The sequence below is a fragment of the Colius striatus genome, chromosome 27 (assembly GCF_028858725.1).
Source record: "Colius striatus isolate bColStr4 chromosome 27, bColStr4.1.hap1, whole genome shotgun sequence".
In the NCBI taxonomy this organism is placed as follows: domain Eukaryota; kingdom Metazoa; phylum Chordata; class Aves; order Coliiformes; family Coliidae; genus Colius; species Colius striatus.
Window position 1 is genome coordinate 1,484,344 of NC_084785.1, and position 23,352 is coordinate 1,507,695.

General features: G+C 57.0%; 2 protein-coding genes and 2 long non-coding RNA genes across 6 annotated transcripts in view; 2 read left to right on the forward strand and 2 right to left on the reverse strand.

Moving 5' to 3' along the window:
- Window positions 1–3,292, forward strand: LOC133628046 (uncharacterized). Its single transcript, XR_009820491.1, has 3 exons — window positions 1–956; window positions 1,035–1,082; window positions 1,174–3,292. It is a non-coding gene; the product is annotated as an uncharacterized LOC133628046 (long non-coding RNA).
- LOC133628045 (uncharacterized) lies at window positions 2,417–8,501 on the reverse strand. Its single transcript, XR_009820490.1, has 3 exons — window positions 7,168–8,501; window positions 5,969–6,098; window positions 2,417–3,658 (listed from the first exon to the last, which is right to left on the reverse strand). It is a non-coding gene; the product is annotated as an uncharacterized LOC133628045 (long non-coding RNA).
- On the forward strand, window positions 7,710–17,369 carry TNFRSF10B (TNF receptor superfamily member 10b). Its single transcript, XM_062015780.1, has 10 exons — window positions 7,710–8,086; window positions 11,929–12,061; window positions 12,364–12,492; window positions 12,950–13,064; window positions 13,156–13,244; window positions 14,156–14,251; window positions 14,365–14,405; window positions 14,772–14,912; window positions 15,344–15,425; window positions 15,544–17,369. The coding sequence occupies exons 1-10, from the start codon at window positions 8,021–8,023 to the stop codon at window positions 15,834–15,836; spliced, it is 1,185 nt and encodes a 394-aa protein (XP_061871764.1). The 5' UTR covers window positions 7,710–8,020; the 3' UTR covers window positions 15,837–17,369.
- The window catches only part of RHOBTB2 (Rho related BTB domain containing 2), a 17,170-nt gene continuing 10,988 nt past the window's right edge, over window positions 17,171–23,352 (reverse strand). For all 3 annotated transcript variants that reach the window (XM_062015776.1, XM_062015777.1, XM_062015779.1), the window contains 6 exons: window positions 21,929–22,953; window positions 20,939–21,057; window positions 20,694–20,844; window positions 20,524–20,612; window positions 19,809–19,914; window positions 17,171–19,729 (listed from right to left, as the gene is read on the reverse strand). In XM_062015776.1, the coding sequence (XP_061871760.1) occupies window positions 19,494–19,729; window positions 19,809–19,914; window positions 20,524–20,612; window positions 20,694–20,844; window positions 20,939–21,057; window positions 21,929–22,953 (1,726 nt within the window). In that variant the 3' untranslated portion in view covers window positions 17,171–19,493. The remainder of the gene's footprint in view (window positions 19,730–19,808; window positions 19,915–20,523; window positions 20,613–20,693; window positions 20,845–20,938; window positions 21,058–21,928; window positions 22,954–23,352) is intronic.

The following is a 23,352-nucleotide window of genomic DNA, read 5'->3' on the forward strand; positions in this document are numbered from 1 at the left end:
CCTCTGCGAGCCCGGGCGGCGGCTGAGGGATGGGGGTGGGGAGCCTGGAGGAGGCTGAGGGGAGACAGCAGCGCTCTCTGCGGCTCCCTGACAGGGGCCTGTGGGGAGCTGGGGTCAGGCTCTGCTCCCAAGTGACAGCACAAGAGGGAACAGCCTCAAGTTGCCCCAGAGGGGGTTGAGGTTGGAGCTGAGGCAGAACTGTTTCCCTGAGGGAGTTTTGAGGGGAAAAGTGGGGTTTTGGTGGAGTTCTGAGGGTAAAAATGATGCAATGAATGACAGGGCAAGAGAGAACAGCCTCAGGTTGCCCCAGGAGAGGTTGAGGTTGGAGCTCAGGCAGAACTGTTTCCCTGAGAGGGGTGTCAGCCCCTGTGCCAGGCTGCCCAGGGAGCTGGGGCAGTGCCCAGCCCTGGAGGGATCCCAAAGCCGTGGGGCTGAGGTGCTGAGGCTGTGGGTCAGTGCTGGGCTGGGCAGGGCTGGGACTGCAGCAGCTTCCAGGGCTTTAACAACCAGAATGATTCTGTGGTTTTATGCCTGGGAGTGCAGCCAGAGCCTGTGTCCCTGTGTGTGCCTGATGCAGCCCTCTCTGTCCTTCCCTGCTCTTGGAAAGGCCTCAAACACACTCCAGTCCTGCACATCTCCACTCAAACTCTCTACAGTTGGGAAGGCTTTTTTGGTGCTTATTTTTGACAAACAGTAAACTCACCCCCAAAATGCCTCATTTTTCAGGGGGAGCTGAGGTGCTGAGGCTGTGGGTCAGTGCTGGGCTGGGCAGGGTGAGGGCAGGGCTGGGACTGCAGCAGCTTCAAGGGCTTTGCCAACCCAAATGATTCTCTAATTCTAACCTCAACAATCACAGGCCTGTGTCTGTCTCCTCTTCCCAGAATGAGACGTTGCAGTGTCTCGAAAGACCGACCCGAGCCTCGTGGCAGCTGCAGGAGGACATCGGCGAGCTGCAGGTGAGTTCACAGAGCCACAGCACAGGTGCAGTTGGATGGGCTGCAGCTGCTGAGCCCCTGCTCTCTTTCCACGTGCAGGACAATTATCTGGACCTGCAGAACGGGCTGAAGCATCTCAGAGTAAAGGTGAGTGTCCCCTGCTCTGCCCACGGCCCGCAGCTGCAGCAGCTGGGGCTGTGTCAGGGGCTCAGTGCCTGTGTCTGGCTCCTCTTCCCAGAACCTTGACACAAACCAGTGGTTAGAAATGGCCACTGAGAAGAACCAGAAGCTGGAGAAGCAGCTGGCCAAGCTGAGGAGGCACCAAGAGAAGCAAAGCCTGGCTGAGGAAATAGAGAACAGCAGAGAGAACCAGAGCCTGACTGAGGTTGGATGGGACTCTGCCCTTGGCCTGCTGCCACCCTCCTGCTGAACCCAGCCAGGCTGCCACTGGCCTTCTTGCCTACCTGGGCACGCTGCTGGCTCCTGTTCAGCCTCTGTTAATTAACATCCCCTAGGCCTTTCAAGCCACACATCACATGCTGGTTCAGCCATGGCTGAAATGCCCACGCCTGGAGATCCCCCAGTAGCAGTGCACAGCTGTTTGCAGGGGCAGGATTGTGCAATCAGTGGTTGCAAAGGGTGACCTGTGCACACCCCACAGACCAGGCAGCATGAGCAGGATCCTCCCAGTGCCCTCTCTTCCAACCTCTGTAGGCAGATGGTGTTTGTTAGGCCGGAGGAGAGCTAAAGAGGAAGAAACCAGGTAGCTAAAGCACCTGCCTGATGTCCTCATCCCACGAGTTCTCACTGAGAACAGCTCTGACAGACTCAAAGGCACAAAGCCAGGGGCTGCTGAGAGCCAGGGCAGCAGTGCTGCTCCACAAGCACTCAGCATCTTGGCAAACAGCTTCTTTCCTGTCCTTTCACAGCTGCTTTTCTGTTTTCCCGTGATTGCCATTTCCCCTCATGCCCAAGGGGCATCACATGAACCTGGGGATGCAGGAGAGGAGCAGGAGAGAGGGGTTTCTTCACACCAAGGCTGATGTTTTCAGAGCAAAGCTCAATGCTACTGAACAAAACGGGGGAGGCAAACTGTTGCTGCCAAGTTCTTGGTATTTCTGTATCCCTGCATTCACCATATGTGATGCATCTTGTTTTTTGAAGAGCAGGTGGGGAATCAAACACTGCCTGGGACCTCAGCACCGAGGTGCTCCGTCCCTCAGGAGTGAATCAGCCCTGGTGTGATGGAGACAGAGCCAGCAGCACTTGCAACGCCTGTGCTTGGACTTTCCAGGGTTCTCAGAAGTGTTTGGCTTCCTTGAGGGCCACAGAGGGAAGCCTTGTTTGGTGGATCTGTTTGTTCCAGCTCTGAGTCAGACGGTTTGCAGTCATCAGCTTAACCTCATCACTGCTGGGACACAACCACCACCCTGGGCCAGAAATGAGGGAAGAAATCAGCCAAGAGACACGGGACAAGCAGCATGGTTTACCCTCTGGTTTTATTCAGGAGGCTGCAGAGCTGTCAGGGCTGTGGTGTGCTCATGCAATGCTGCTTACAACCAGCGGTGGCTGCCGGTTTCGTTTTCACCGGGGTTGTGTTTCATTCAAGCTCGGGGTGTGTGCTGAGGGCAGCTCTGCCGCACCGCACGGCCGCGGTGAGCGAAGGGCAGCGACATCGATAAATAAAAGCCACCCATGGTCAAGTTCAAAGGATTTGATTACCACTGCCTTGGCTCTCTTCCCCTGACCAGAACAAGATGCTGCAGGGACAGCAGCAGGTCCCAGAGGAGCTGTTTCAACACGATCCATGTTTTAAAGCAGGAGATGACTCAGCAGAGGCAAGAGTCTATTTTTAATCTTCTTTCTTCCAAGTTTTCCCCGTTGAGCTGAGGTTTTACATGAATCCTTTCAGTTAACCCCAAAACAACGTCTCCTTCTCTCTGCAAAGCCATTCATACCCCAGGATCTCCTGCCAAAAAAGCAGCCTGGCTCTTCCCTGCTAAGGAAGAGCTGCCGGCAGCAAAGTAAACAAGTCGGCAAAGCACCTGACCACGAGCCCCGTTCAAAGGAACCGCACGGGGCCCTGTTTTCCCATCTGACAGAATCGGCCTTGAACCTGCAGCCCTGGGGGCTGTTAGAGCTGGGTGTCACATGCACAGCAAGAAAAAGAGCCGAGTGGTGGCCTGATCCTGCTCCCGTGGCACCCTGCCACACGAGAAAGCTCCTCTCGGAAGTTTAGATGTGGGGAAAACCACGTAGTCTGGGGTAGGAATGAAAAGGACACACTGGCTGAAGAATGTCTCCCTGTGCTTTGGGAAATCTGGGGGGAAACTCAGTGTATAAACCCCCAAAACCAATTTCTACCTTTTTTGTTCTGTTGTAGCTGTGCAAGGAGATGTAACAAGAGCAGCCCAGTCCTTTGGTGGAGTCTCGGGGCTTGCGTGTGGCAGGCTGGGGCGGGCAGCAGGAGGAACCTGTGGGGTGGTCGCAGGCTTTTCTCACCCCCACGGGGGTTTCATCTGGGATGGGACATTCCAAGGTTGAGCAGGAAGCTGGATTTTATGCAATATGGATCATCTCAAACCCCTGATCTGCTGAGCCAGAGGTTTCTGGTCCAGTTTTGAAGCAGGCAGGTGCCTTGGTTTGGATACAGAGCCTGGGTTGCAGCTCACAGTGTGCAACACCCTCACCCTGCTCCTTCATGCCAGAGCTCCTTTTAAGTCCTGGTTCAGGGGGAGGAAAGGGAGGAGGGAAGGGAAAGGGTTAGAACTCAGCTGAGACTCTACATTTGCTGTTTAAACTTTCCTTTTGCTTTGTTTGGGAAGGAGAAAGGTTTAACCCTTTCCCTGCCCAGTGGTTTTGTCCTCAGAGATGGGGAAACTGCATCAGGATAAGCAAAGGGAGCAAAGCCTGAGCATCCCTCTTCTGCAGAGGGGAAACTGAGGCACGGAGGGACTGGGTGGGCTGCCCAGCCTTGCCCAAGGAAGGAGCTGCAGAGGGGAAACTGAGGCACGGAAGGACTGGGTGGGCTGCCCAGCCTTGCCCAAGGAATGAGCTGCAGTGGGGAGCGGAGCTGTGTTCTCATGGCTGCCCCAGGAGCTTCTGCTCCCTCTTTTAAAGAGGAACCTGGAATTCCTGAGACAAATCATTTGTTTATCTGAAGGGGGGAGGGAAGGGCAACATTATCAGGCAGCTTCAGATCCCTCCCAGGCACAACAACAAGCGAGAGGCAGCAAAAAGCTGAAGGTCAAACTGAACAGTGATGTTCACAAATAACCCACGTCCAGGCACGTTCTCCAGCACCTCTCTGGGGTGTGCTGAGGGCCACGGTTACAAACAAGATGCTCTGGAAGGAGAGATTAGAACCCCCTTCACCACCACCCCCTACCAGTCTCTTCTAAAGATGAGTGATGAGCAAACAGATGCTGCATTAGACACACCACGAATGTTTCAAGGGTCTGAACCGTCCAGAGCTCGTCTGAGGTTAACCACTAACCGTGGCTGATAAGAGCTGGCTTCCTCAGGCCCAGATGGTTTAGGCAGAAGGGACCTCTAGAGCTCATCCATCCAATCCCACTTGCTAGAGCAGGTTCACCTTGATCAGGTCACACAGAGACAGAGCAGTTAAGGCTCCAACCTCCCTTCTCCTGCCTACAGGGGGGCAGATGAGCCACGGTCCTGCTCAAACCCTTCCAGCTGTTTGATTTTCCCCCTCTGAGGAAGCAGTGGGGAGGGATTTGGTATCCCCAAACCACACTAGCTCCCTCTTCTCAATGGGCTTCATTCACTCTCCAATGTTGTGTGGCAGCCTGCCCAGGTTCAGGGGGGCTCCTGGTTTAGGGGCAGCTGCGGGAGTGAGCAGGTTGTGGGTGATAAGGGTTGGGTGCCTGCCCCAGAGGCCTGTCCCTGGGTGATAAACACATACCCCTCTCTTGCTGGTTGACCAGAGCTTGTCCTGCAAATCAGCCTTAAATGGAAACAGCATGTCAGCACAGCTCAGGGTGGAAATTCTTGCTTGGCAAGTGAATGACGTATCTGCTGGGGGAACGGGCTGGGGAGTGGGAGAGAACAAGTATCTCCCACCTCTCACTGTAGCTTTACTATCCAAGGGCTGGCCATAAAGCTGTCTTTGTTTGGAGCTGTGTAAAAATATTATCTCTGTGGTTTGTTGGCAAAGAGAAGTCTAGTTAGTCCAGTTTATAAATGGGGAGATTGAGATGGATGGAGAAGGCACTGGCAAGTGTTTGGCAGGAGGAGGATGAGGTCTGGGGCTCTGGATGCTGAGGGTTGGCCTCTCCCTCCTGACATGTGTCTGAGAGCCCAGTATAAACTATGGGGCAAACTGGGAAGCTCCACATCTGTGTCTCACTCAGCTCATGTCCAGCCTCATCCCAGTTCCTTAAAAGAGGTTTGATTTTTCAGCAAAAGGATGGACTGAGTTTCCCCACCCCATTGAACATGCAGATCATATGCAAATGCAGTGGCCTCGCTTTGCTGCTTTGCCACAACTTCATTGTTCTCTAAGGACTCAAATGACTTCAGCTGAAGTCAGTGGTATCCAGAGCACACAGAACACATGGCTTTGGTTATACAAAAGGCTCTGCATACTTTTGGGACTTGTAATAGATGTACCCACCCAGGAAACAAGCAGGAATTCTTCCTCTCCTTTACATCACACTTCAGCTTAATCAATTGCAGCATGGGCAGACCCTAAGTTCTGCCAGGAGAAAACCAGGTTGCCATTAGCTCAGCGTGCTGTGGGCAGCAAGGAGAAGATACCTCCCAAATGTCCACATCTTGAGTGGGTTTGCTATGGCTCTGCTGATCCCTCTGCACCCCAGCAGCCTCACAGCCTCCCTCCAGGTCCTGGGGGCTGCTGGTGACCCCCAGGAGAGGCTCAGCAGCTCCCTTGGCACACAGATTTGCAATGCACTCAGCTTTGGACCTGCCCAGCAGCTTTTTTTCCCCTCTTTCCTGGCAAGCAGCTTTTTTGTTTTCCCTGCAGCCCCACCACCCTGTTTTCAGACTCTCACCTGCCAGTGCCTCTGCCTTGGGAAGTGCTTAGAAAAGCCACAGTCACTCACGAGTTATTCACCCCCAGCCTCCGGTGAGTCATCCTTGAGGGAGGCAGGGCGGGATCTTGAACCCTTGGGCTGTTGAATCCTGGTAACACACACAGCAGGATTAGTTTAGCTCAGGGTTCAGGGCTAGGAAAAGATTTAAGAAATCACTATGTCTCTGCCTTAGCTTTGTTTTTATAGTCACAGACTTGTTTGGATGAGGATGGACCTTAAATCTCATCCTGTTCCAATCCCCTGCCATGGGCAGGGACACTTTCCTCGTGGCCAGGTTGCTCCAAGCCCCTTCCAACCTGTCCTTGGACACTTCCTGGGATGGGACAGCCACAACCAGAGCCTCAGCACCCCCACAGGGCACAACCTACTTCCTAAGATCTCATCTCAATTTCCCCTCTGCCTTTAGTAAAAAGTCCCTCTCCAGTTTTCTTGTCAGCCCCTTAATGTACTGCCAGGCTGCTCTAAAGTCTCTCTGGAGGCTTCTCCAGGCTGAACCATCCCAACTCTCTTATCCTGTCTGCGTAGCAGAGGAGCTCCAGCTCCTGGATCATCTTCACAGATTCCTCTGGACTCACTCCAACAGCTCCACATCCTCTTTGTGTTGGTGCCCAGGGGAGTCTCAGCAGAGCAGAGCAGAGGGCGACAATCCCCTCCCTTGACCTGCTGCCCCTTTGGATGCAGCCCAGGATGTGGTTGGCTGCCCTGAGGATCTTGAACTCCCCCAATTTCATGGTCACTGCAGCTAAGGCTGCCCTCAAGCTTCACACCAGCCCCTCCTGGGTGGGTGAGAACAAGGTTCTGCACAGCACAAGGTTCTGCACAGCACAAGGTTCTGCACAGCAGCTCTCCATCACTTGGAGGAGGAGGAGAAGGTTTCTAGAAGCTTCTGGATTGCTGGTGACCTGCTGCAGTGTCCTTCAGCCAGCTGTGGGGGTGGTTGAAGTCCCTCATGAGGACCAGGGCTTGTGAATGGGAGGCTGCTAGAAGCTTCATCCACTTGTTTTTCCTGACCCATAAGCTCTGGATTAGCTCCTCACCTATCCCCAGGAGAAGCTCTGTGCCCTCCCAGCAGGTCACTGGCACTCAGGGTGACACCCCTCCTCATCTCCCCTGCCTGCCCTCCCATTCCCACACCCCAGCCATGGGAAACAACCCACCTCACCCCCATGGTGCCAATAAGATCATCCTTTTGCCCCAGTCGTTTTCCTTCCTGCAGCACAACTCGTTGTGTAACGGCAGCAAGTCCAAAGGTTTCACTTTATTTTTCTTTTACCACATCCAACTCAAGTTCCACCTCACCAGAAGAAAAACATCGAACCCACAACCCCCAGACAACAAACCCGAGGTGGAATTTCCCCACTTCCCAGCTCAGAAGCCACACTTTTGCAAGACGGGCGAGTGTTTGAGCAGAGCCCTCCGGTGCCTTCGTGCCCCGGCGCCACCCCCGCGTTTGCCGGCGCTTTTTGCCGGTCCGTGTTTAGGGACCCGCGTCTTCTCTCAAAGACAAAAGCGACTGATGCCTGATAAAGGTGTGTGGGGAGGGGGGAGAGAAACATTCCTGATGGCTCCTATTTGGTTTGAGAGGTTTGCAAATCGATTTTGGCGTGGGAAAAGGACAGCGGGGGAAAAAGGGGGAGGGAGGAGGGGAAGAAGATGCGCTAAAAACCAAAAGTGCTATTAAAAGCTGGAGAAGCGGGCTGTTACCGAAGCCCACACTGAAACCCTGGTGTGGTTTCAGGTTGGTGGCAGGAGCAGGAGGTTTGGCAGGGAAGCCCGGGCCACCCCTCCTCCTCCTCCTCCTCCTTCTCCTCCTCCTCCTCCTCTTCCTCCTCCGTCTCCGCCCGCTTATATAAACCGCCCACTGCTCCATACATTCATCCATTCACTTTCGTCTTCGATAGAAGCCATGCCGTTGTAGCAAAACTCTTCCCGGGCCTTTATCCGAGTCGTCCTCGGTGCCGTTCCCGTCGTGGAGCCCGTCCCGCTCCGCTCCGCTCCCTCCCGCGCAAGATGCTCCGGACGCGCTGCGCTGCGCTCCGGCGGCTCTGCCCGCTCCTGCTGCTGCTACAGCTCACGGTACGTGGGCTCGGGGACTGGCCGTGGCGAGACCGGGGGGGCCGGGGGGATGTCGGGAGGTGAGAGAGTAACGCAGGGACCGCCGCAGCTATCTCCCTGTTGTGTCGCGACATGCCCGGGCTTGCCGCGACGTCGTGGAGGACGGTCCGGCGCAGGCTGGGGAAGGGTCCTGAGTGGTGGGGCGGGGTGGGGATGATGGGGAGGGGGCTGGTGTGGGTTCGGGGTGTGGGTTTAGCCAGGTGGGGAGCGGGGGGGCTGCGTGTAGGGTGAGCTGAAGGTTTACCTGGGGAGGGCAAAGGGGGTCCCAGCGATTACGAGGGGAGATCTGGGGGTCAGAGGCAATGGGGGGGGGGGCACAGGGGGAGCAGGGGTTATGGGGGGTTTACCCGAGGCTGTAGGGAGAGAAGGGGCTGGAGGGGGCTCACCTGGTCCAGGGGAGATGTGTGTGCGTGGTGGGGGTTTGAGACTATTGGGCACGGCACAGGGGCTGTGGGGGGAGATGAGCTTATCGGGGCTCAGCTGGGCAGGTGGGGGTCGAGGAGTCACCTGAGCAGAGCCCACGGGGGGACAGTGAGGCTGCGGGGGCTCCCCTGGGCGGGTTTTCAGGGCTGTGGGGCTGAGGCTGCGGGGAAAGCACCAGCCCGGAGCGAGCTCAGCGCTGCTGGGTGCGGGGCAGCGGGCTGGGGCAGCGCCGGGGCTGCGGAGCTCGGCTTGAGGCAGCGCTGGAGCTTCGCCCTCTGGCACGACCTGTGCCCTGGGGGATTTCCGAGCCCTTCAGCCTCCAAGCTTTTGTTTGCCGACGCCGGGGCCATGCCGAGCTTGCGCGGGGCGTTTGAAGGTGCCGGCGCGGGGGCTCGGGGCTGCCTGCTGCAGGAATTGCTGCCTCAGCAGCCTGCCCAGTGCCCCCCAGAGCCCCCCAGAGCCCCCCAGAGCCCCCCAGCACCGCTGGCTTCAGGGACACACAATCCCAGCCAGGCAGGTGCCGTTTCCTGGTGGATTGGGCGTTTCTGGAGAGCTTGGAAATACCTGAAGTGTTATCTCACTGAATCAAGGGGAGTGCTGGGAGTTTGATCCTGCCCTGAGTTTTATCCTGAGGAATCTTGCCTAAACTTTTACCCCCAGGGATCCTGCCCTGAGTTTTATCCTGAGGATCCTGGTGTGAGTTTTATCCTGAAGGTTCTCCCCTGAGTTTTATCTTGAGGAATTCTGCCCAGAGTTTTATCCCCAAGGATCCTCTCCTGAGTTTTATCCAGAGGATGCTACCTTGAGTTTTATCCCATCCAGAGTTTTATCTCCAGGAATCCTGGCCTGAGTTTTATCCCACCCTGAGCCTTACCCCAGGGCTGCCCCGTGGCCCTGCCCTGGCCCTGGGACATGTGGCTGCTGCTGCTGCTCCTGTGCTGGAATTGCTGTCAGGGAAATCTGCCTTTAACAGGTTGTACAAGAGCCAGCTTCTCATCCCATTCCTTCCCTACATTCTTTATCAGAGTTGATTTAGACTTGCCTGGCAAAGTCAAGCCTTCCTAAACCCTAAGGACATGCTCTGAACAGTCCCTGTTAATTTCTTCTCCCTTTTCTTTGTTAATAAAAGAACAGGGGAGTGGGGAAAGGCTCTGGACTGATGCCCCACGTGATAATCACACGATACTGTGGCTTGTGGCAGTTCCTTCCTCTGCTCACCGATACTTGTTGCATCATGCCTGGACCTGGGCCACCAGCTCCCGAGCAGGAATGCTGCTGGATCTCCACAGCAGCTCAAATTCCCTCTGTGGGAAGTCTGAGGTGGGGGAAAATCCCCCCCTCTGTGTTCATCAGACCCGTGTCCTTAGAGCAGAGGCATGTCAGGTGTCTTGGCTGGTGTAGATAATCATTGCTAGGAGTTCAGGGATGGGTCTGATCTGTGCTGGAGGGTCCAACCCCTCCCTTGGGATCCCTTCAGGACAAAAACAGATGGAAGAAGGGAAAGTTCGAATCTTGATGCTTCCCAGAGCTTTTCCTCCAGACCTCATCATCTAGAAAGAGGCTTTTAGCAGTTGAGGGTGTTGGGGATTCTTGTGCCTGGTAATTCCTCTGCCTCGAGGCAAAGTTGCTTTCTTGGGATGTTTATTGTGGGTGAAAACTACCCTTGAATACCACTGAGCCTCACCCACGGCTCCTGCTGCAAGCCTGATAGGTTAGTCAGGGATTACAGCCCTGGCCTGCCAAGGGCTCTGTGGTGGGATGATGTACTTGACCTGCACTTGCTGGGGAAGGTGGTGTGGGCTGATAACCTTATCATGCACTTGTGCAAGCTCTGCCAGAGTCCCTGTCTCATGAGAAAGCGATGAGATGAAATCCTGCGCCTAAGGGAACTTTCCAAAGAGCAGCCAACGCTGTCCTGTCACTCTGATCACCTTGGAGGCCTGGCAGAGTTCGAAAGGGGAAGAGAGGCTGGTTTTATTCCCTCACAGGGACAGCCAGGCAGTGGGACAGGTTGCCCACACTCAGCCCTTGGAAGACTTTCAAGAGCAGAGTGGGTAAAGCCCTGAGAGCTGCTTGTGGCTGGGAAGTAAAAGCAAGATCCCCTCCTGAGCTGGATAGAAAAGCACTTTCTAAACTTGCAAGCCCAGTCCAAGTCTGGAGATGGCCTGTTCCCAGGGAGAGGGAATTGCTCTCTTCTCTGAGACCTGGTCTCAAAGGTGTTGGTGTTGGTCTGTTCCCCTCGATGCCCTTTAACTGTCACACAGCCTGTTTTGGCCCTCACACCCTTCCTTGTACCAGCTCAGGAAGTGTTGGGGGGAGGAGAAGGAGGAGGAGAGAGATTTGGGGCTCTGTGGATGGCCAGGCTGGCCCAGGGGACAGCAGGAAAGCTGGAGTCACTATTGTTTCAGCCTTTCATGGCAGCTTCTGACTCACAGAAGAAATATTTCCTTTAAGAGACAGGTTTCATGCTCAGCATGAGGGAGGGGAAAGAGAAAGTGCCTGTGGCAGCCTGTCAGTGCAGCGTGGCTGGGAATCATCACTCCCTGCACCCCAGGGCAGAGGGTCAGGGGAAGGTTTATAGCCATTAATATCCATGGAGGTGCTGGGCCTTGTGCTGGTTGAGAGGCCAAAGGCATTCTCCTTGGGGACACTGGAGTACTCAAAGGTCTCCCCAAACCCTGCTGGGGCATGTCTGGAGCAGGGCTGTCCCCTGGGAGCCCAGAGCAGCTCAGGGTGTTTCTTGTGGGCACAGGAGCCACGTACCAGCCTTGACACGGGGCTGGTTTCCTCCCCACAAACACCCTCCCTGTTCCTCTTCCCTACCCTTCCATTTTCTTTGGTGCTGTTGGTTCATGTGCTCAGAGACTGGGGAAGGAAAGGGGGGCCTGAGGGTATCCTGAGGAAGTGTTGGTGAGTCTTTGCCTCCCTGATAACCTGGCACACGGGAATCCCTCTGCAAACCTCCTCCTTGTGCTTGGCCAAGGAAATAACCACCCTGGCACAGGGTAAAGTGCCCTTCACTGGGTCCAGTGGCTCTGAGCCATCACAGTTAGGAAGAAGTTTTATACTGAGAGGGGTGTCAGCCCTGTGCCAGGCTGCCCAGGGAGCTGGGGCAGTGCCCAGGCCTGGAGGGATCCCAAAGGTGTGGAGCTGAGGTGCTGAGGCTGTGGGTCAGTGCTGGGCTGGGAAGGGTGAGAGTAGGGCTGGCACTGCAGCAGCTTCAGGGGCTTTAACAACCAAACCCTTCAGTGATCCTGTGATTCCATGACTCTAGTGCTCCTCTCCTGCTTTGCCTGAGCACACTGAGCACTCTACTCCTTCTTCCTTTAACCCACAGACTGGTTTTTAACCCAGGTGTTTTCTGTATGTGTTTTTGACAGTGGGCTGCAGCAGGAGCTGCTGCAGCAGGACTGCACAGGAGGGACAAGGTGGATCTCTTGGACCCACACAGGGGAGGGGAAGACTTTTACCCAGTCCAAGACACCAGCCGCTATTGCATGAAGTGCCCTCCGGGTAAGATGGTCTCAAACACCCAGTGCAGCTTGGCCCTGTGTCCTTGCTCCTTGCTTCAGCTCTCCCCTGCTCTGCTGTTGTGAGGTCTAAGGGCTCCTTATGATGATTCCTTTTTCCTTTTGATGGTTCCTTCTGTGCCTGTTCACTGGCAGTGGGATCCATGGGAACATCTTCCTTCCGATGGTCCCTAATTTGCCTCTTCGACCCCCTCTCTGCACAGACCCCTCTGTCCTGTGCTGGATGCTCACAGACACACCATTTTGTTTTCACTCCTCCTCTTCCCCAACCTCCCCTTCTCACAGGCACCTACGTTGCAGCACACTGTGAGGAGCAGTTTGGCCTCAGCAAGTGTCAGCCTTGTAAAGACGATGAGTTCATCGAATACCCAAATGACTTCCCCAAGTGCCTGGGCTGCACGACATGCAGGGAAGGTATGAGCTGGTGTGGGAGAGCTGCTGCTGCCTCATAGCAGGGGCTGGGTTTAGCTGATGGGAAACCTCTCCATTGAAGGGCACTGAATTGGGGCTCAGGCTGTGAGGAGCAGGCTGGGGCTGGAACTGGTGTAGCAGCTCGTGCCAGACCTACATCTCTGTTCAATGCAGCATCCATGGTGCAAAGCTTGGACACGAGAGCTCCAGCAAGGACCAGGAGGACTGAGCTCCTGGCAGTGGTGTAGGCTGCAGGTGGAGCTCTGATGCAGGCCTTGCATTTCTCTTGGGCACGGTGAGGTGTGGGACAGGACAGGGTAAGGCTGCAACTCAACAGCAGAGAAGCGAGTTAGTCCTCTGCAGGCTTGTGGGTCAGCTCAGGGCATCAGCCACCTTACTGCAGGAAGAAGGGGGAGGAGAGGTGGGGCTGGGGTAGAGCCATCTCTCCTCTCATCCACAGACCAGGTGGAGCTGAGCCCCTGCCAGGCAGCGAGGGACAGGCAGTGCATCTGCAGGAACGGCACCTTCTGCTCCCCAGACCACCCCTGCGAGATGTGCCAGAAGTGCCGGCCCCGGTGAGCTGGGTGATGTGAGTGGGGGGGGTCTCAGCAGGATGGGTGCTGGGAGTCCTGGTCCCTGAGCCTGGCCCTTCTCCCCCTCTCCCAGGTGTCCCCAGGATGAAGTGGAGCAGGCGCCCTGCACACCCTACAGCGACCGCCGCTGCGGCCCCCCGCCCAGCACCCCCGGCCTCTCAGGTAATGGTGAGGGGGGAAAGGGCCTGGGGGGGTCCTGACAGCAGCTGAACAGGAGCCAGCAGCATGCCCAGGAGCAAGGAGGCCAAGGGCAGCCTGGCTGGGCTCAGCGGTGGGGTGGCAGCAGCCCCAGGGCAGGATTGTGCCCCTGTGCTGGGCCCTGGGGAGGCTGCAGCTCCAGGGCTGTGTCAGTGCTGAGCCCCTCACTCACTGCCACAGGGACACTGAGGGGCTGCAGCTCCAGGGCTGTGTCAGTGCTGGTCCCTCACTCCCTGCCACAGGGACACTGAGGGGCTGCAGCTCCAGGGCTGTGTCAGTGCTGGTCCCTCACTCCCTGCCACAGGGACACTGAGGGGCTGCAGCTCCAGGGCTGTGTCAGTGCTGAGCCCCTCACTCACTGCCACAGGGACACTGAGGGGCTGCAGCTCCAGGACTGTGCTCAGTGCTGGTCCCTCACTCCCTGCCACAGGGACACTGAGGGGCTGCAGCTCCAGGACTGTGCTCAGTGCTGGGCCCCTCACTCACTGCCACAGGGACACTGAGGGGCTGCAGCGTGGCCAGAGCCGGGCACAGAGCTGGGGAAGGGGCTGGAGCACAAGGGGCTGGGGAGGGGCTGAGGGAATGGGGGTGTTGAGCCTGGAGAAGAGGAGGCTGAGGGCAGCCAGGAGCACTCTCAGCAGCTCCCTGACAGTGTGCCCAGCCTGGAGGGATCCCAGAGCCGTGGAGCTGAGGTGCTGAGGCTGTGGGTCAGTGCTGGGCTGGGCAGGGTGAGGGCAGGGCTGGGATTCAGCAGCTTCAAGGGCTTTTCCAGCCAAAACCCTTCTGTGTTTTTATAGCTGCTGGAAGAGGGGGGGTGGGCTGGGGGCTGGAGATATGGCAGCAGCTCTCTACACACTCTTTCTTATCCATTTTAGCTGGTGTGATTGCTGCCATAGCACTGGGCTCAGGAGCAACTGTTTTCCTTATTGCACTTCTCTGCATCTGTCTGTGTGGCTGCTGCTCTTTCCCAGGTGAGCAGCGGGTGCAGGGGAAGCCCAGGGCACTCGCCCTGGCTGGGGGCTCTGGGTGGGAAGAGGGACCTGCCAGGGGGCAGAGGCATCACAGGATGGTTTTCATCTTCCAGGGAACAAGAGAGACCTGAGTGGGAAGTCCTGCAACATGGTGGTGAGTTGCTGGGGGGTCAGGGGGGTGCCAGTTCTGTTTGTGGGGCCTCACTTTGCCTGGAAAGGCTGGAGGAGAAGGGGCCAAGCAGAGGAGGATCTCTGGTAGTGCTCTGCTGTATGTGGAGTGATTACAGCCCCCTCCCTGGTGCTGTCATCACCTCCCTGGCAGAGGTACCAGCACATCAGGCTCTTTGTGGGACCCTGGGTGAAAAGGAGGGCTGTGCTGCACCAGGCCCAAGCTGAACCAACAAGCCATGCCCTTGCAACCACAGCAGGGTGGTTTATGGCATCCCTGAGGGGTTGGTGTGACCCCTGACCCTCCCAGGCCCACCTCACGTGCCTGCTTTGTCCTTGTGTCCCACCACAGGACTACCTGCTGCGGCGGCTGGCGAAGCGCGGAGCGGCCGCGGAGACGCGGGACAACATCCACAACCAGCGCGTGTCCCAGGGCCAGCCGCTGCTGCCCAGCCCGGGGGGGGCAGTGAATCCCAGTGCTCCAGGGCTGGAGGTGTGTGGGTGTGCTGCTGGAGGGGTGTGGGTGTGCTGCTGGAGGGGTGTGTGTGCTCCTCTGCTCTCCTCTTGCCTCCACCGAGCCCGTCGGGGCTTCGCCGTGGTCTCTGCAGGGTGGTTTCTGCACAGAGGCAGCGAAGGGGCTCTTGTTCTCCTTCTGTAAAGTCTGCTGCTTGCAGCCAGCTGCCAGAGTCCTCTGCAGGTTTCATGCTGATGCTGAGCAATCAGCTCTCCTCTCCCCTGGCCAGGACCCAGGAGGCAGCTCTGCCCTGCCCTGCTGTCATCCCAAAGCCAGCAAGCGCTGGGTGTCCTGGGGATGTGTCGTCATCTCCTGTCCCAACAGCCCCCAGAGAGAGGGAGAGCATCCCCAGCCTGGGAACAGCATTCCTGCCAGGGCTTGGTGGGTGCTACAGGACTTTGTCTTTCCAGGTGATGGTGCCAACGACCTCATCTCCCAGTGAGAAAGCCAGAAAGAAGTTGGTTCCCGTGGAAGGAAAAGACCCCATTACTGGTAAGTGCTGGGGCCCAAGAGGTGTGCTGGGGGGCAGGGAGAGGTGAGCAATCCTTCCTGACCCAGCTGTCCCTGCTTTACCCTCTTCTCTGAGCTTTTCCCTTTCCCCTCCCTCTAGTTCTGCGCCGCTCTTTCGACGTCTTTGCCCAAGACGTGCCCTGCAAGGACTGGAAGAGATTCGGCCGAGCTCTCGACCTGCTGGAGAACGACATCGCCCTGGCTGAGATGAACGACAGGTATTCCCTGGAGCCCTTCTTCCAGATGCTCAACACTTGGCAGAACACACAAGGGATGAAAGCTTCTGTGAACACTCTGCTGGAGGCCCTGCACCGCATCAACCTGGGAGGCATTGCAGAGGACATCTCCTCCAAGCTGGTTCAGCAGGGATCCTTCCAGTACGAAGTCAGCTGAGGAGCAGGGCAGGCCCTGCATCTTCCTGCTTCAAGCTGAAGCCATAAATACCTCCTAAGAACACTTGAGTTTTACCTTTTTTATAGCTCTTCTCATGGCTCTCTTCTATTTGAAGCCATTGTACAGTTCAGCTGAGCAAAGAGGAGTTGATCTCCTGAAAGCCAAACCTCATGGGATGGATGTGATGCTTCCTTATGAAATCCGAACTGGTGGTGCCTTGGTTTCAACTGGCTCCATGCAAAGAGCCTAAAACTTCTTGCAAGCTGCCTCTGAGACTGTCTCACTACTTGGAGGAGCTGGTACTCTATGGACATCCTCAGGATCAGTGCAGAGAAAGGCCTTGGCAGGTTGCAGCCATCTCTGTGGTGTTTTAACTGGATTCACCCCTTTTTTTTGGAAGGGTTCCTGACTTCTTGCAATAGCTTCTGCTGGCAGAACATCTCAGAGCTGGCCAGCAAGCTTCATACTGTATGCTCAGTGGGCAAACACTGGCTGGGTTCTTGGGTTACTCTCTTGGAGCTGTTGTCTGAATTGCATTGTAGCTGGTAGTGGTTCTGCTTGCTGTTAAGAACCAGTTTGAAACTGGACTTGGAGAGGAGGCTGGGAATGATTTACTTGCTCTGGTGTGGCTGGAAAAGGGTCAGTGCAGGGAAGGGAGTGAGCTGCTCCTCAGAACAGGGTGGGGAACACAGGCAGAGGATAAACAGTGTGCCAGAAACCTCCTTCTCCACCACTTCAGTCGTGTTGGTCACTTCCCTTGACCAGGAGCTGGCTTTGCTGTCCCTGGCTCCAGCCAGCAAGGAGAGGTGAATGCACTGAGGTCCCAGCGTGCCTGTGGGTACCCATCACCCACCCTCCAGCTGCAGGGGCTGCTGCTCACACACTTTGCCCTTTGCTTTGGTTCTCACACACACAGCTCAGGGACAGCTTAGCTGGAACAAAAAACCCCTCCAAAACTACTGTTACTTCATCTGGTCATATGTGCTGCTGCCCTGGTACAGCCCAGCCCACCAGGACCTTCTCTGGCGTGGAGGGAGGGCACGAGGGGCACCACAAACCTCTCTCCATGGCAAGAAAGCACAAAGGGCATCACCAGGAACTTGCCTGCCATGGTAAGGGAGCACAAGGAGCATCACCAACCCTTCTCCATGGTGGGAGAGCACGAGGGGCATCACCAGGACCTTCCCCAGCTCAATGGGAGAGCACAAGGTGCACGGTCAGCCCCTCTCCACAGCCTCTAGGGCTGCTCCCTGCTTCTCCCAGTGCTCCCCCCTTTCTCCCCACAGCCTCTTTAGAATAAAACCTTCTCCAGGACACAAGCAGAAAGTCTGTATTTATGTATTTATTTAGTAACTGTAAACGTGTGCATTTATTAACTTAAAAGCTAATAGAAAAATATTGTTGGATTTGGTTGGTTTGTACTTGCATGACTGTGTGGGTTTTATACAGAGCTCTGGCCCAGCCAGTTTGCTATTTCCAGGGGTTTTTTTTACATGTCTCTTTATGAAGGAAGAATAAACTTGTTAAAAAATCCTCCTGATTGCTCATCTTGGGTTTGTGTTTCCCTCTCTCTCTCTCTCACACACACACACACACACACAGAGACACAGACACACACTTTTTGCTCTGCCCTAAGGCTGGTCTGCTCCAGGTTTGCATTGGGCACCAAAGGAGCTGGAGCAGATGCTCAGCAGCTGCCTCACAGGGTACTGAGGTTCCTCACCAGTGATGCTTCTGCCAGGGAAAAGTCCTCAGCAGCCAACCTGGGCTCTGCCTTTACCCCCCTACCCCGTGAGTCCTGTGGTTTTTAGTCACCTGCAAAAAGCAAGAGGCTGAAATCTCAGTCCCTGGGGCCAGAGCTGCTGCTGAGGGGCTGCTCCAGCTACACCCAGCCAGGGCTCTGTGTGCTGCTATAGCTGCGTTGCAAATCCATGCAGTGCTTAGTGAGAAAAGGGCTCTGCTGGCCCCAACAAAGCTCCCTGGAGCTGCCCATCAGCCTTCACCCTGCTGTTGGGTTTACAGAGAAACACCAGGCTGGAGCAAGTGCTGAAAGCAGGAGCTGGTGGTGACCTCCCTGGAGGTTTCATGCCCGAGGTCGTGTCCTGGGCAGCCCCCACGTTGCTTCCCAAGCATGCAAACCTGGGCAGGGAGCTCCTGCAGAGCCAGGCACATGCAGGGTTTAGTGCCAGGATCCAGGGGCTCAGGGGTCCTGGCCTGGGGAAGGCAAACCCAGCCCGGATTGGAAAGGGAAAAGAAACTCGTGGTCCTACCTGTGCTGGAGGTGCTGCAAAGTGTGAGAACACCAAAGTGGGAGCTCGCTGGAGCTGCAGCCTCGCTCCTGCATCTGTGGCTGAGGACAAGCATGCGAAAAAGAGGGATTCCAAGTGCCCTACCGAGGTGAGGCAGGAGGAGCAGCACAGAGCAGGAGGGGACAGCGGGAGCATCCCCACAGGCTTGCCTTCTCAGCCCAGAGTGGGCTCAAAGGAGCTTCCCCCTGCCCAGCCTGGGAGGTTGAGCAGAGGTTTTGGGGCCCTCTTGCCCTGGCTGGCAGCCCACCAAGCTGCCTTCTCCTGCCTGTTGGTGCACCTACAAGGACACAGGTGGGACATGCAAAGTCAGTCTGATGGTAAAGCCACCTCCTCCTTGTACAAGGCTTTGGGGATGGCTGGATCCTGCAACCTCTCACTGTCCCTTGTCCATCCTGGGAGCACTGGTAAGGGGGTGCTGGTGTCACCCCAAACAGGGCACAAGGCTGCCCCGTGTCCAGTCGCTTCCTCCCAAACACACAGGGACCACGCTGGGCTTTGAAAAGACCATTTATTACAATGGAGCCTTCCAGGCTAAAATCCCAAGGCAAGGGCCTGGGGTTGGTTTCTGGTGTGGCAGCTTGGGGTGTGGGGTTTGGGAGCCTTGTGGGGTTTATTTTTGCTTGTTTTCTTTTTAAACAAAAAGAAAGTGGCAGGGAGGAGAGAGCTCCTGTCACCTACCCCCTCCCTGGAATTAGGACAGACCCCACTTGTGGGTAGAAGGAGGGATGCTGCAGTGCCCAGAGGCATTTGGGGACTGGGGTCCCTCTGCATGGTGTCTGACCCTGCTGCAAGTCAATGGGGGTGACAGGACCCCCCCCCTCCCTCCATCCCCCAGCAGCTCTGGCTGCCCAGGGTGGTGAGATGCCATCAGCCAAACCAACCACATCCCCCAGCTTCTGGGGAGTGATGCAAGTGGAAGCAGGATGGGTTCCTTCTTCTTCCTCATGCTGCTGATGTTCCGAAAAGAAAGACACCAAATCCCCCAAAAACCAACCCAAAAGCAACCCCAAATCAAACCACACAACAAAGCTCCTGTAAACGTGAGTTTCTCCTGCTGCTCGGTGCTGCTCCAGCAGCCCAGGGCTGGGGCTGGGGCTGGGGCTGGGGCTGAGCCCCCCTCTCAAGGACGAGCCCCCGCTGCCACCAGCTCCTCTGCGGCTTCGGCCGGCGGCGGCCGCTCCATGCCTGGCGCTGGGACAGGTCCTGTCACCCTTCCTCATCCTCATCCTCATCCTCATCCTCATCCTCATCCTCATCCTTATCCTCATCCTCATCCTCCTCCTCATCCTCATCCTCATCCTCCTCCTCATCCTCCCAGGGATGCTGGAGCCAGGGTAATGACGGGCTTTCAAACCACAGCCGAGGAGGAGGAAGAGGAGGAGGAGGAGGAGGCTGTGGCTGCTGATGATGAAGGAGAGGAAGGGGAGGAGGAGGCGTTCCAGAAGAGCCAGCGCCTCTTGGGCTGCCGTTTGAGGTGGAGGTAGTCTTCCTTCTCCCGCTCCTTCTTGGCCCGCTGGTAGTGATCCTCCTCCTTCAGGTACCACACCGGCGGCCAGCGGTGCTTCTCGAAGTACTCCTGGTTCTCTGCAGGGACAGGGAGGGTGGTGAGGGCAGGGATGGGACCTGCAGGACCCCCAGCAGCTCAGCCCAGCCCCCTGCTCACCTCCAGACATGGCCTTCATGTCCCGGGGGAACTTGCGGCACACGTTGTTGTAGTTGGTGCAGATGTGATGGAGGCACCAGTCAGCCAGCTGGTAAGCACAGTGGAACTGGAAGATATGGAGCCTGTGTCGTGGACCAGCACGTGGCCACGTCCCTGTTTGTGGCCACCAAACTAAACAGGAACCAGCAACGTGCCCTCATGGCCAGGAAGTGAAGGCTGAGAGGGGACCTTATCAACGCTGCTCAGTCCCTACAGGGTGGGTGTCAGGAGGCTGGGGCCAGTGTTTGGTGTGTGGTGGCCAGTGGCAGGACAAGGGGTGATGGATATAAACTGGCACACAGGCAGTGCCCCTGGCACAGGAGGAGCAAGTCCTTTGGTGCTGAGGTGAGGGAGCCCTGGCCCAGGCTGCCCAGGGAGGCTGTGGAGGCTCCTTGGGGAGGTTTCCAACCCCTCCGGACACATTCCTGTGCCCCCTGAGCCAGGGGAACCTGCTTGAGCAGGGGGGTAGGCTGGAGGAGCTCTGTGGGTCTCTTCCCATCCCCTTGTACTGGGACTCTGTGACCACCACAGAAGCTGGAGGGATTCACCCTGTATCTCCAGAGACATCCAAGACCAGACCCAGTTTGTCCCTCTTTGCCAGCACACCATCACCCCCACCTGGATGGCATCACCTCATGCACCCCCAGCCTCGTTTAGCACAGAGTCCTGTCCCTACCTGAGCCAGCTCGAGGAACACCAGCACGTCCCCATCGATGTCCACCATCATCTGCGCCGCCTCCATCAGCCCGGTGACAGTGTACTGCTCTGTGGGAGGGGACACCGAGGGTTACAGGGGGTGGGGGAGACAATGCTGGGGGGGACACAGCTACAGCCACCTCAACTCACCAGTGAGAGCCACCAAGTGTGGGAGGCAGAGGCGGTTGGCGAGGATGATGAGCTTCATGTCGTCCAGGTCGGGGCTGGAGCTGAACTGCCCGGTGTAGAGATACTCCAGCACCGCCCTCATGCAGCTCTTGCTGGTGTAAGGAAGAGCCACCTGCACGACACACACACACACATTGGCACCTCCACGCTCGTCTCCAGCTGTCCCCACCTTCCTGGGGACAAAGCCCAGGGGGGTTTGTCCTCACCTCGTTGGTTGAGCTCTCCACGAAGGGGCCGCCGAACATGGCAGCCATCCAGTCGCAGCTGGAGATGAGCAGGGGCTTGTGGGCACTGATAGCACCATCATCCAGCACAAAGGTGACATCTGGGGACAAGCAGAGGGGATGCTGCTGGGACCATCCCCCCTCGCTCGGGGCTTTGCCACCCACTGCCATAAACTATCTGTGCTGGGATAAGTTGTCCTCTAAACCTCCGGCCCAGAGGAGCTGAGGGAAGGGCTCTGCCTCTTCCCACGGACTTTCCCAAGACAAAACACTTCATACAAAGGGGAAATCCCCCAGGAACCAAACATCTCACCCAAGCTTGAGCGCTTGAGAGAGCCATGAAGGACACTGGGAGATCTCCTCTTCCCACAACAAGGTGCAGCCTCATGAAACAAAAACACTGGCAGCTTCCCCCCCGAGACGTCGGCACGGCTCAAGCCGGGGAAAGTCCTGCCAAGGGCACGCTGCTGCTCGTAAATCAGGTGACCCTGTGAAAATCTGGGCCTGGGAGGGAAGGAAGCTGCCTTTGCTGCTCTCCTGTAAATAAACACAGCCGTGGGGAGGGCTGGGCAGCAGGAAACCCTGAGGAGGAGCCTCAGCTCACGCTTTCCGGGGGAAAAGGAAAGCTCCAAAGATCCCAAATGTGGCCAAAACCCCTGGGGAAGGCAGCGAGGGTCTGCTGACCCACACAGGGCAACAGCAGGAGCTCTGAGCTCCCGCAGCCCTCTGGCTGAGCAACCCCTGAGAAGGGAGAGCTGAGCATCATCATCCCCCTTGGCCTCATGGTCATAGAATCACAGACTCTTAAGGGTTGGAAGGGACCTTTAGAGATCACCCAGTGCAACCCCGCTGCAGAAGCAGCTCCCACCCAGATCAGGTCACACAGGGAACACGTGCAGGTGGGACTGGAAGCCCTCCAAGGAAGGAACCTCCACACCCTCCCTGGGCAGCCCGAAACCTCTCTGGTCGTACCCGAAAAAGTCCCCTTGGCCAGGCATTCCTTCACCCGGTTGGTCCTGCGGACGTGGAAGGCTTTGGTGATCTCCTGGTTCATGAAAGCCTCGTTGTTGAGGATGTTGGCCACCATCATGCGGAGGTCGAACACCTCCAGCAGCTCGGCGATGTGAGCGATGTGCATGAGGTCCCGCTCGTTCTCATCCAGCTCCCCGGTGTACAGGTACTTCAGCACGGCCCGGAAAGGACCAGGTTGGATGGAAGAGTCCATCTTCACCACCACCATCAGTTTGGATTTGTAAGTCAAAGGATCTTCTGCCATCTCCTCCTGGATGCTGGTGAAAGCCCGGCTCCATGAGGACAGGTCCCTTCCCCGCCGCAGCCCGCGCTCGCCGCTCTCGTAGCGGTTGCCCCGCAGGATCCCGTCACTGGTGGAGGCTCTAAGGCACGGTTTGCGCTGGCCAGACCCGGCCTCCTCGCTGCTCTCACAGATATCAAAGCTGGCTGCTCGGAGGAGGAAATCCCTCCCGTGGTGCCTCTCCTCTTGGTGCAGCATCCTCTCAGCAGCCGCCGGCACGGCCGGCCCGAAGCCCTGCCCCACGGCGCTTGGCTGATCCTCCTCGCTCAGGTCCATGAGGAACAGGTCGTAAAACTTGGAGGAGGACGTGGAGAGGTAGATCTTGTGTGCGTAGATTTTGACCTTCTCTTGCAGCACCAGGATGACGTCGGCGCACAGCGGGTCCTCTAAGAGGTGAGCCGGGCGCTCCTCGTTGTTGGACGGGGGGTCGGGGACGATGATGATGGGAGGAGGGGGTCTGGGAGGAAGGAAGGGGGCTTGGAGCAGGGGCCGCTGCACGTTGCGGAGATGGGACTTCCAGAACTGCAGGTGGCGGCGGGAGATGAGGGCGGCGCGGATGGCGTTGTCAAACACGTCCTTGATGCCAAACTGGGCCACCACGCTGGTCTCGTAGTAAGGGATCCCCAGCTCCTTGGCCACTTCCCTCCCCTTCTCCGGGGGAAGGATCTCATTAGGTTTGATTGGCCTGAAAGAGAAGAAGGGAGATGATGAAGAGACCTCTCGGGATGCACGAGAAGGAGAAAGCACTGGGCACCCTCGGCCAGTTTGCAGGTGACACCAAGCTGGGTGGGAGTGTGGGTCTGCTTGAGGGTAGGGAAGCTCTGCAGGGAGATCCACACAGGCTGCATGTCAGATCAGGGCCATGAGTTTCAAAAAGGCCAAGTGCTGGGTCCTGCCCTTGGGCTACAACAACCCCCAGCAGCTCCAGGCTTGGGGAGCAGCGGCTGGAAGCTGCCAGGCACAGAGGGACCTGGAGTGTTGGGTGAACACGAGCCAGCAGCGTGCCCAGGCGGGCAGGAAAGCCAAGAGCATCCTGGCCTGTGTCAGGAACAGTGTTGGCAGCAGGAGCAGGGAGCTGATCATT

Coding starts and splice junctions, on each gene's coding strand:
- TNFRSF10B (XM_062015780.1), top strand. CDS start 8,021: ATGCTCCGGACGCGCTGCGCTGCGCTCCGGCGGCTCTGCCCGCTCCTG. Junction 14,252..14,364: donor TGGCTGCTGCTCTTTCCCAG/GTGAGCAGCGGG, acceptor TTCATCTTCCAG/GGAACAAGAGAGACCTGAGT. Junction 15,426..15,543: donor AGGAAAAGACCCCATTACTG/GTAAGTGCTGGG, acceptor CCCTCCCTCTAG/TTCTGCGCCGCTCTTTCGAC.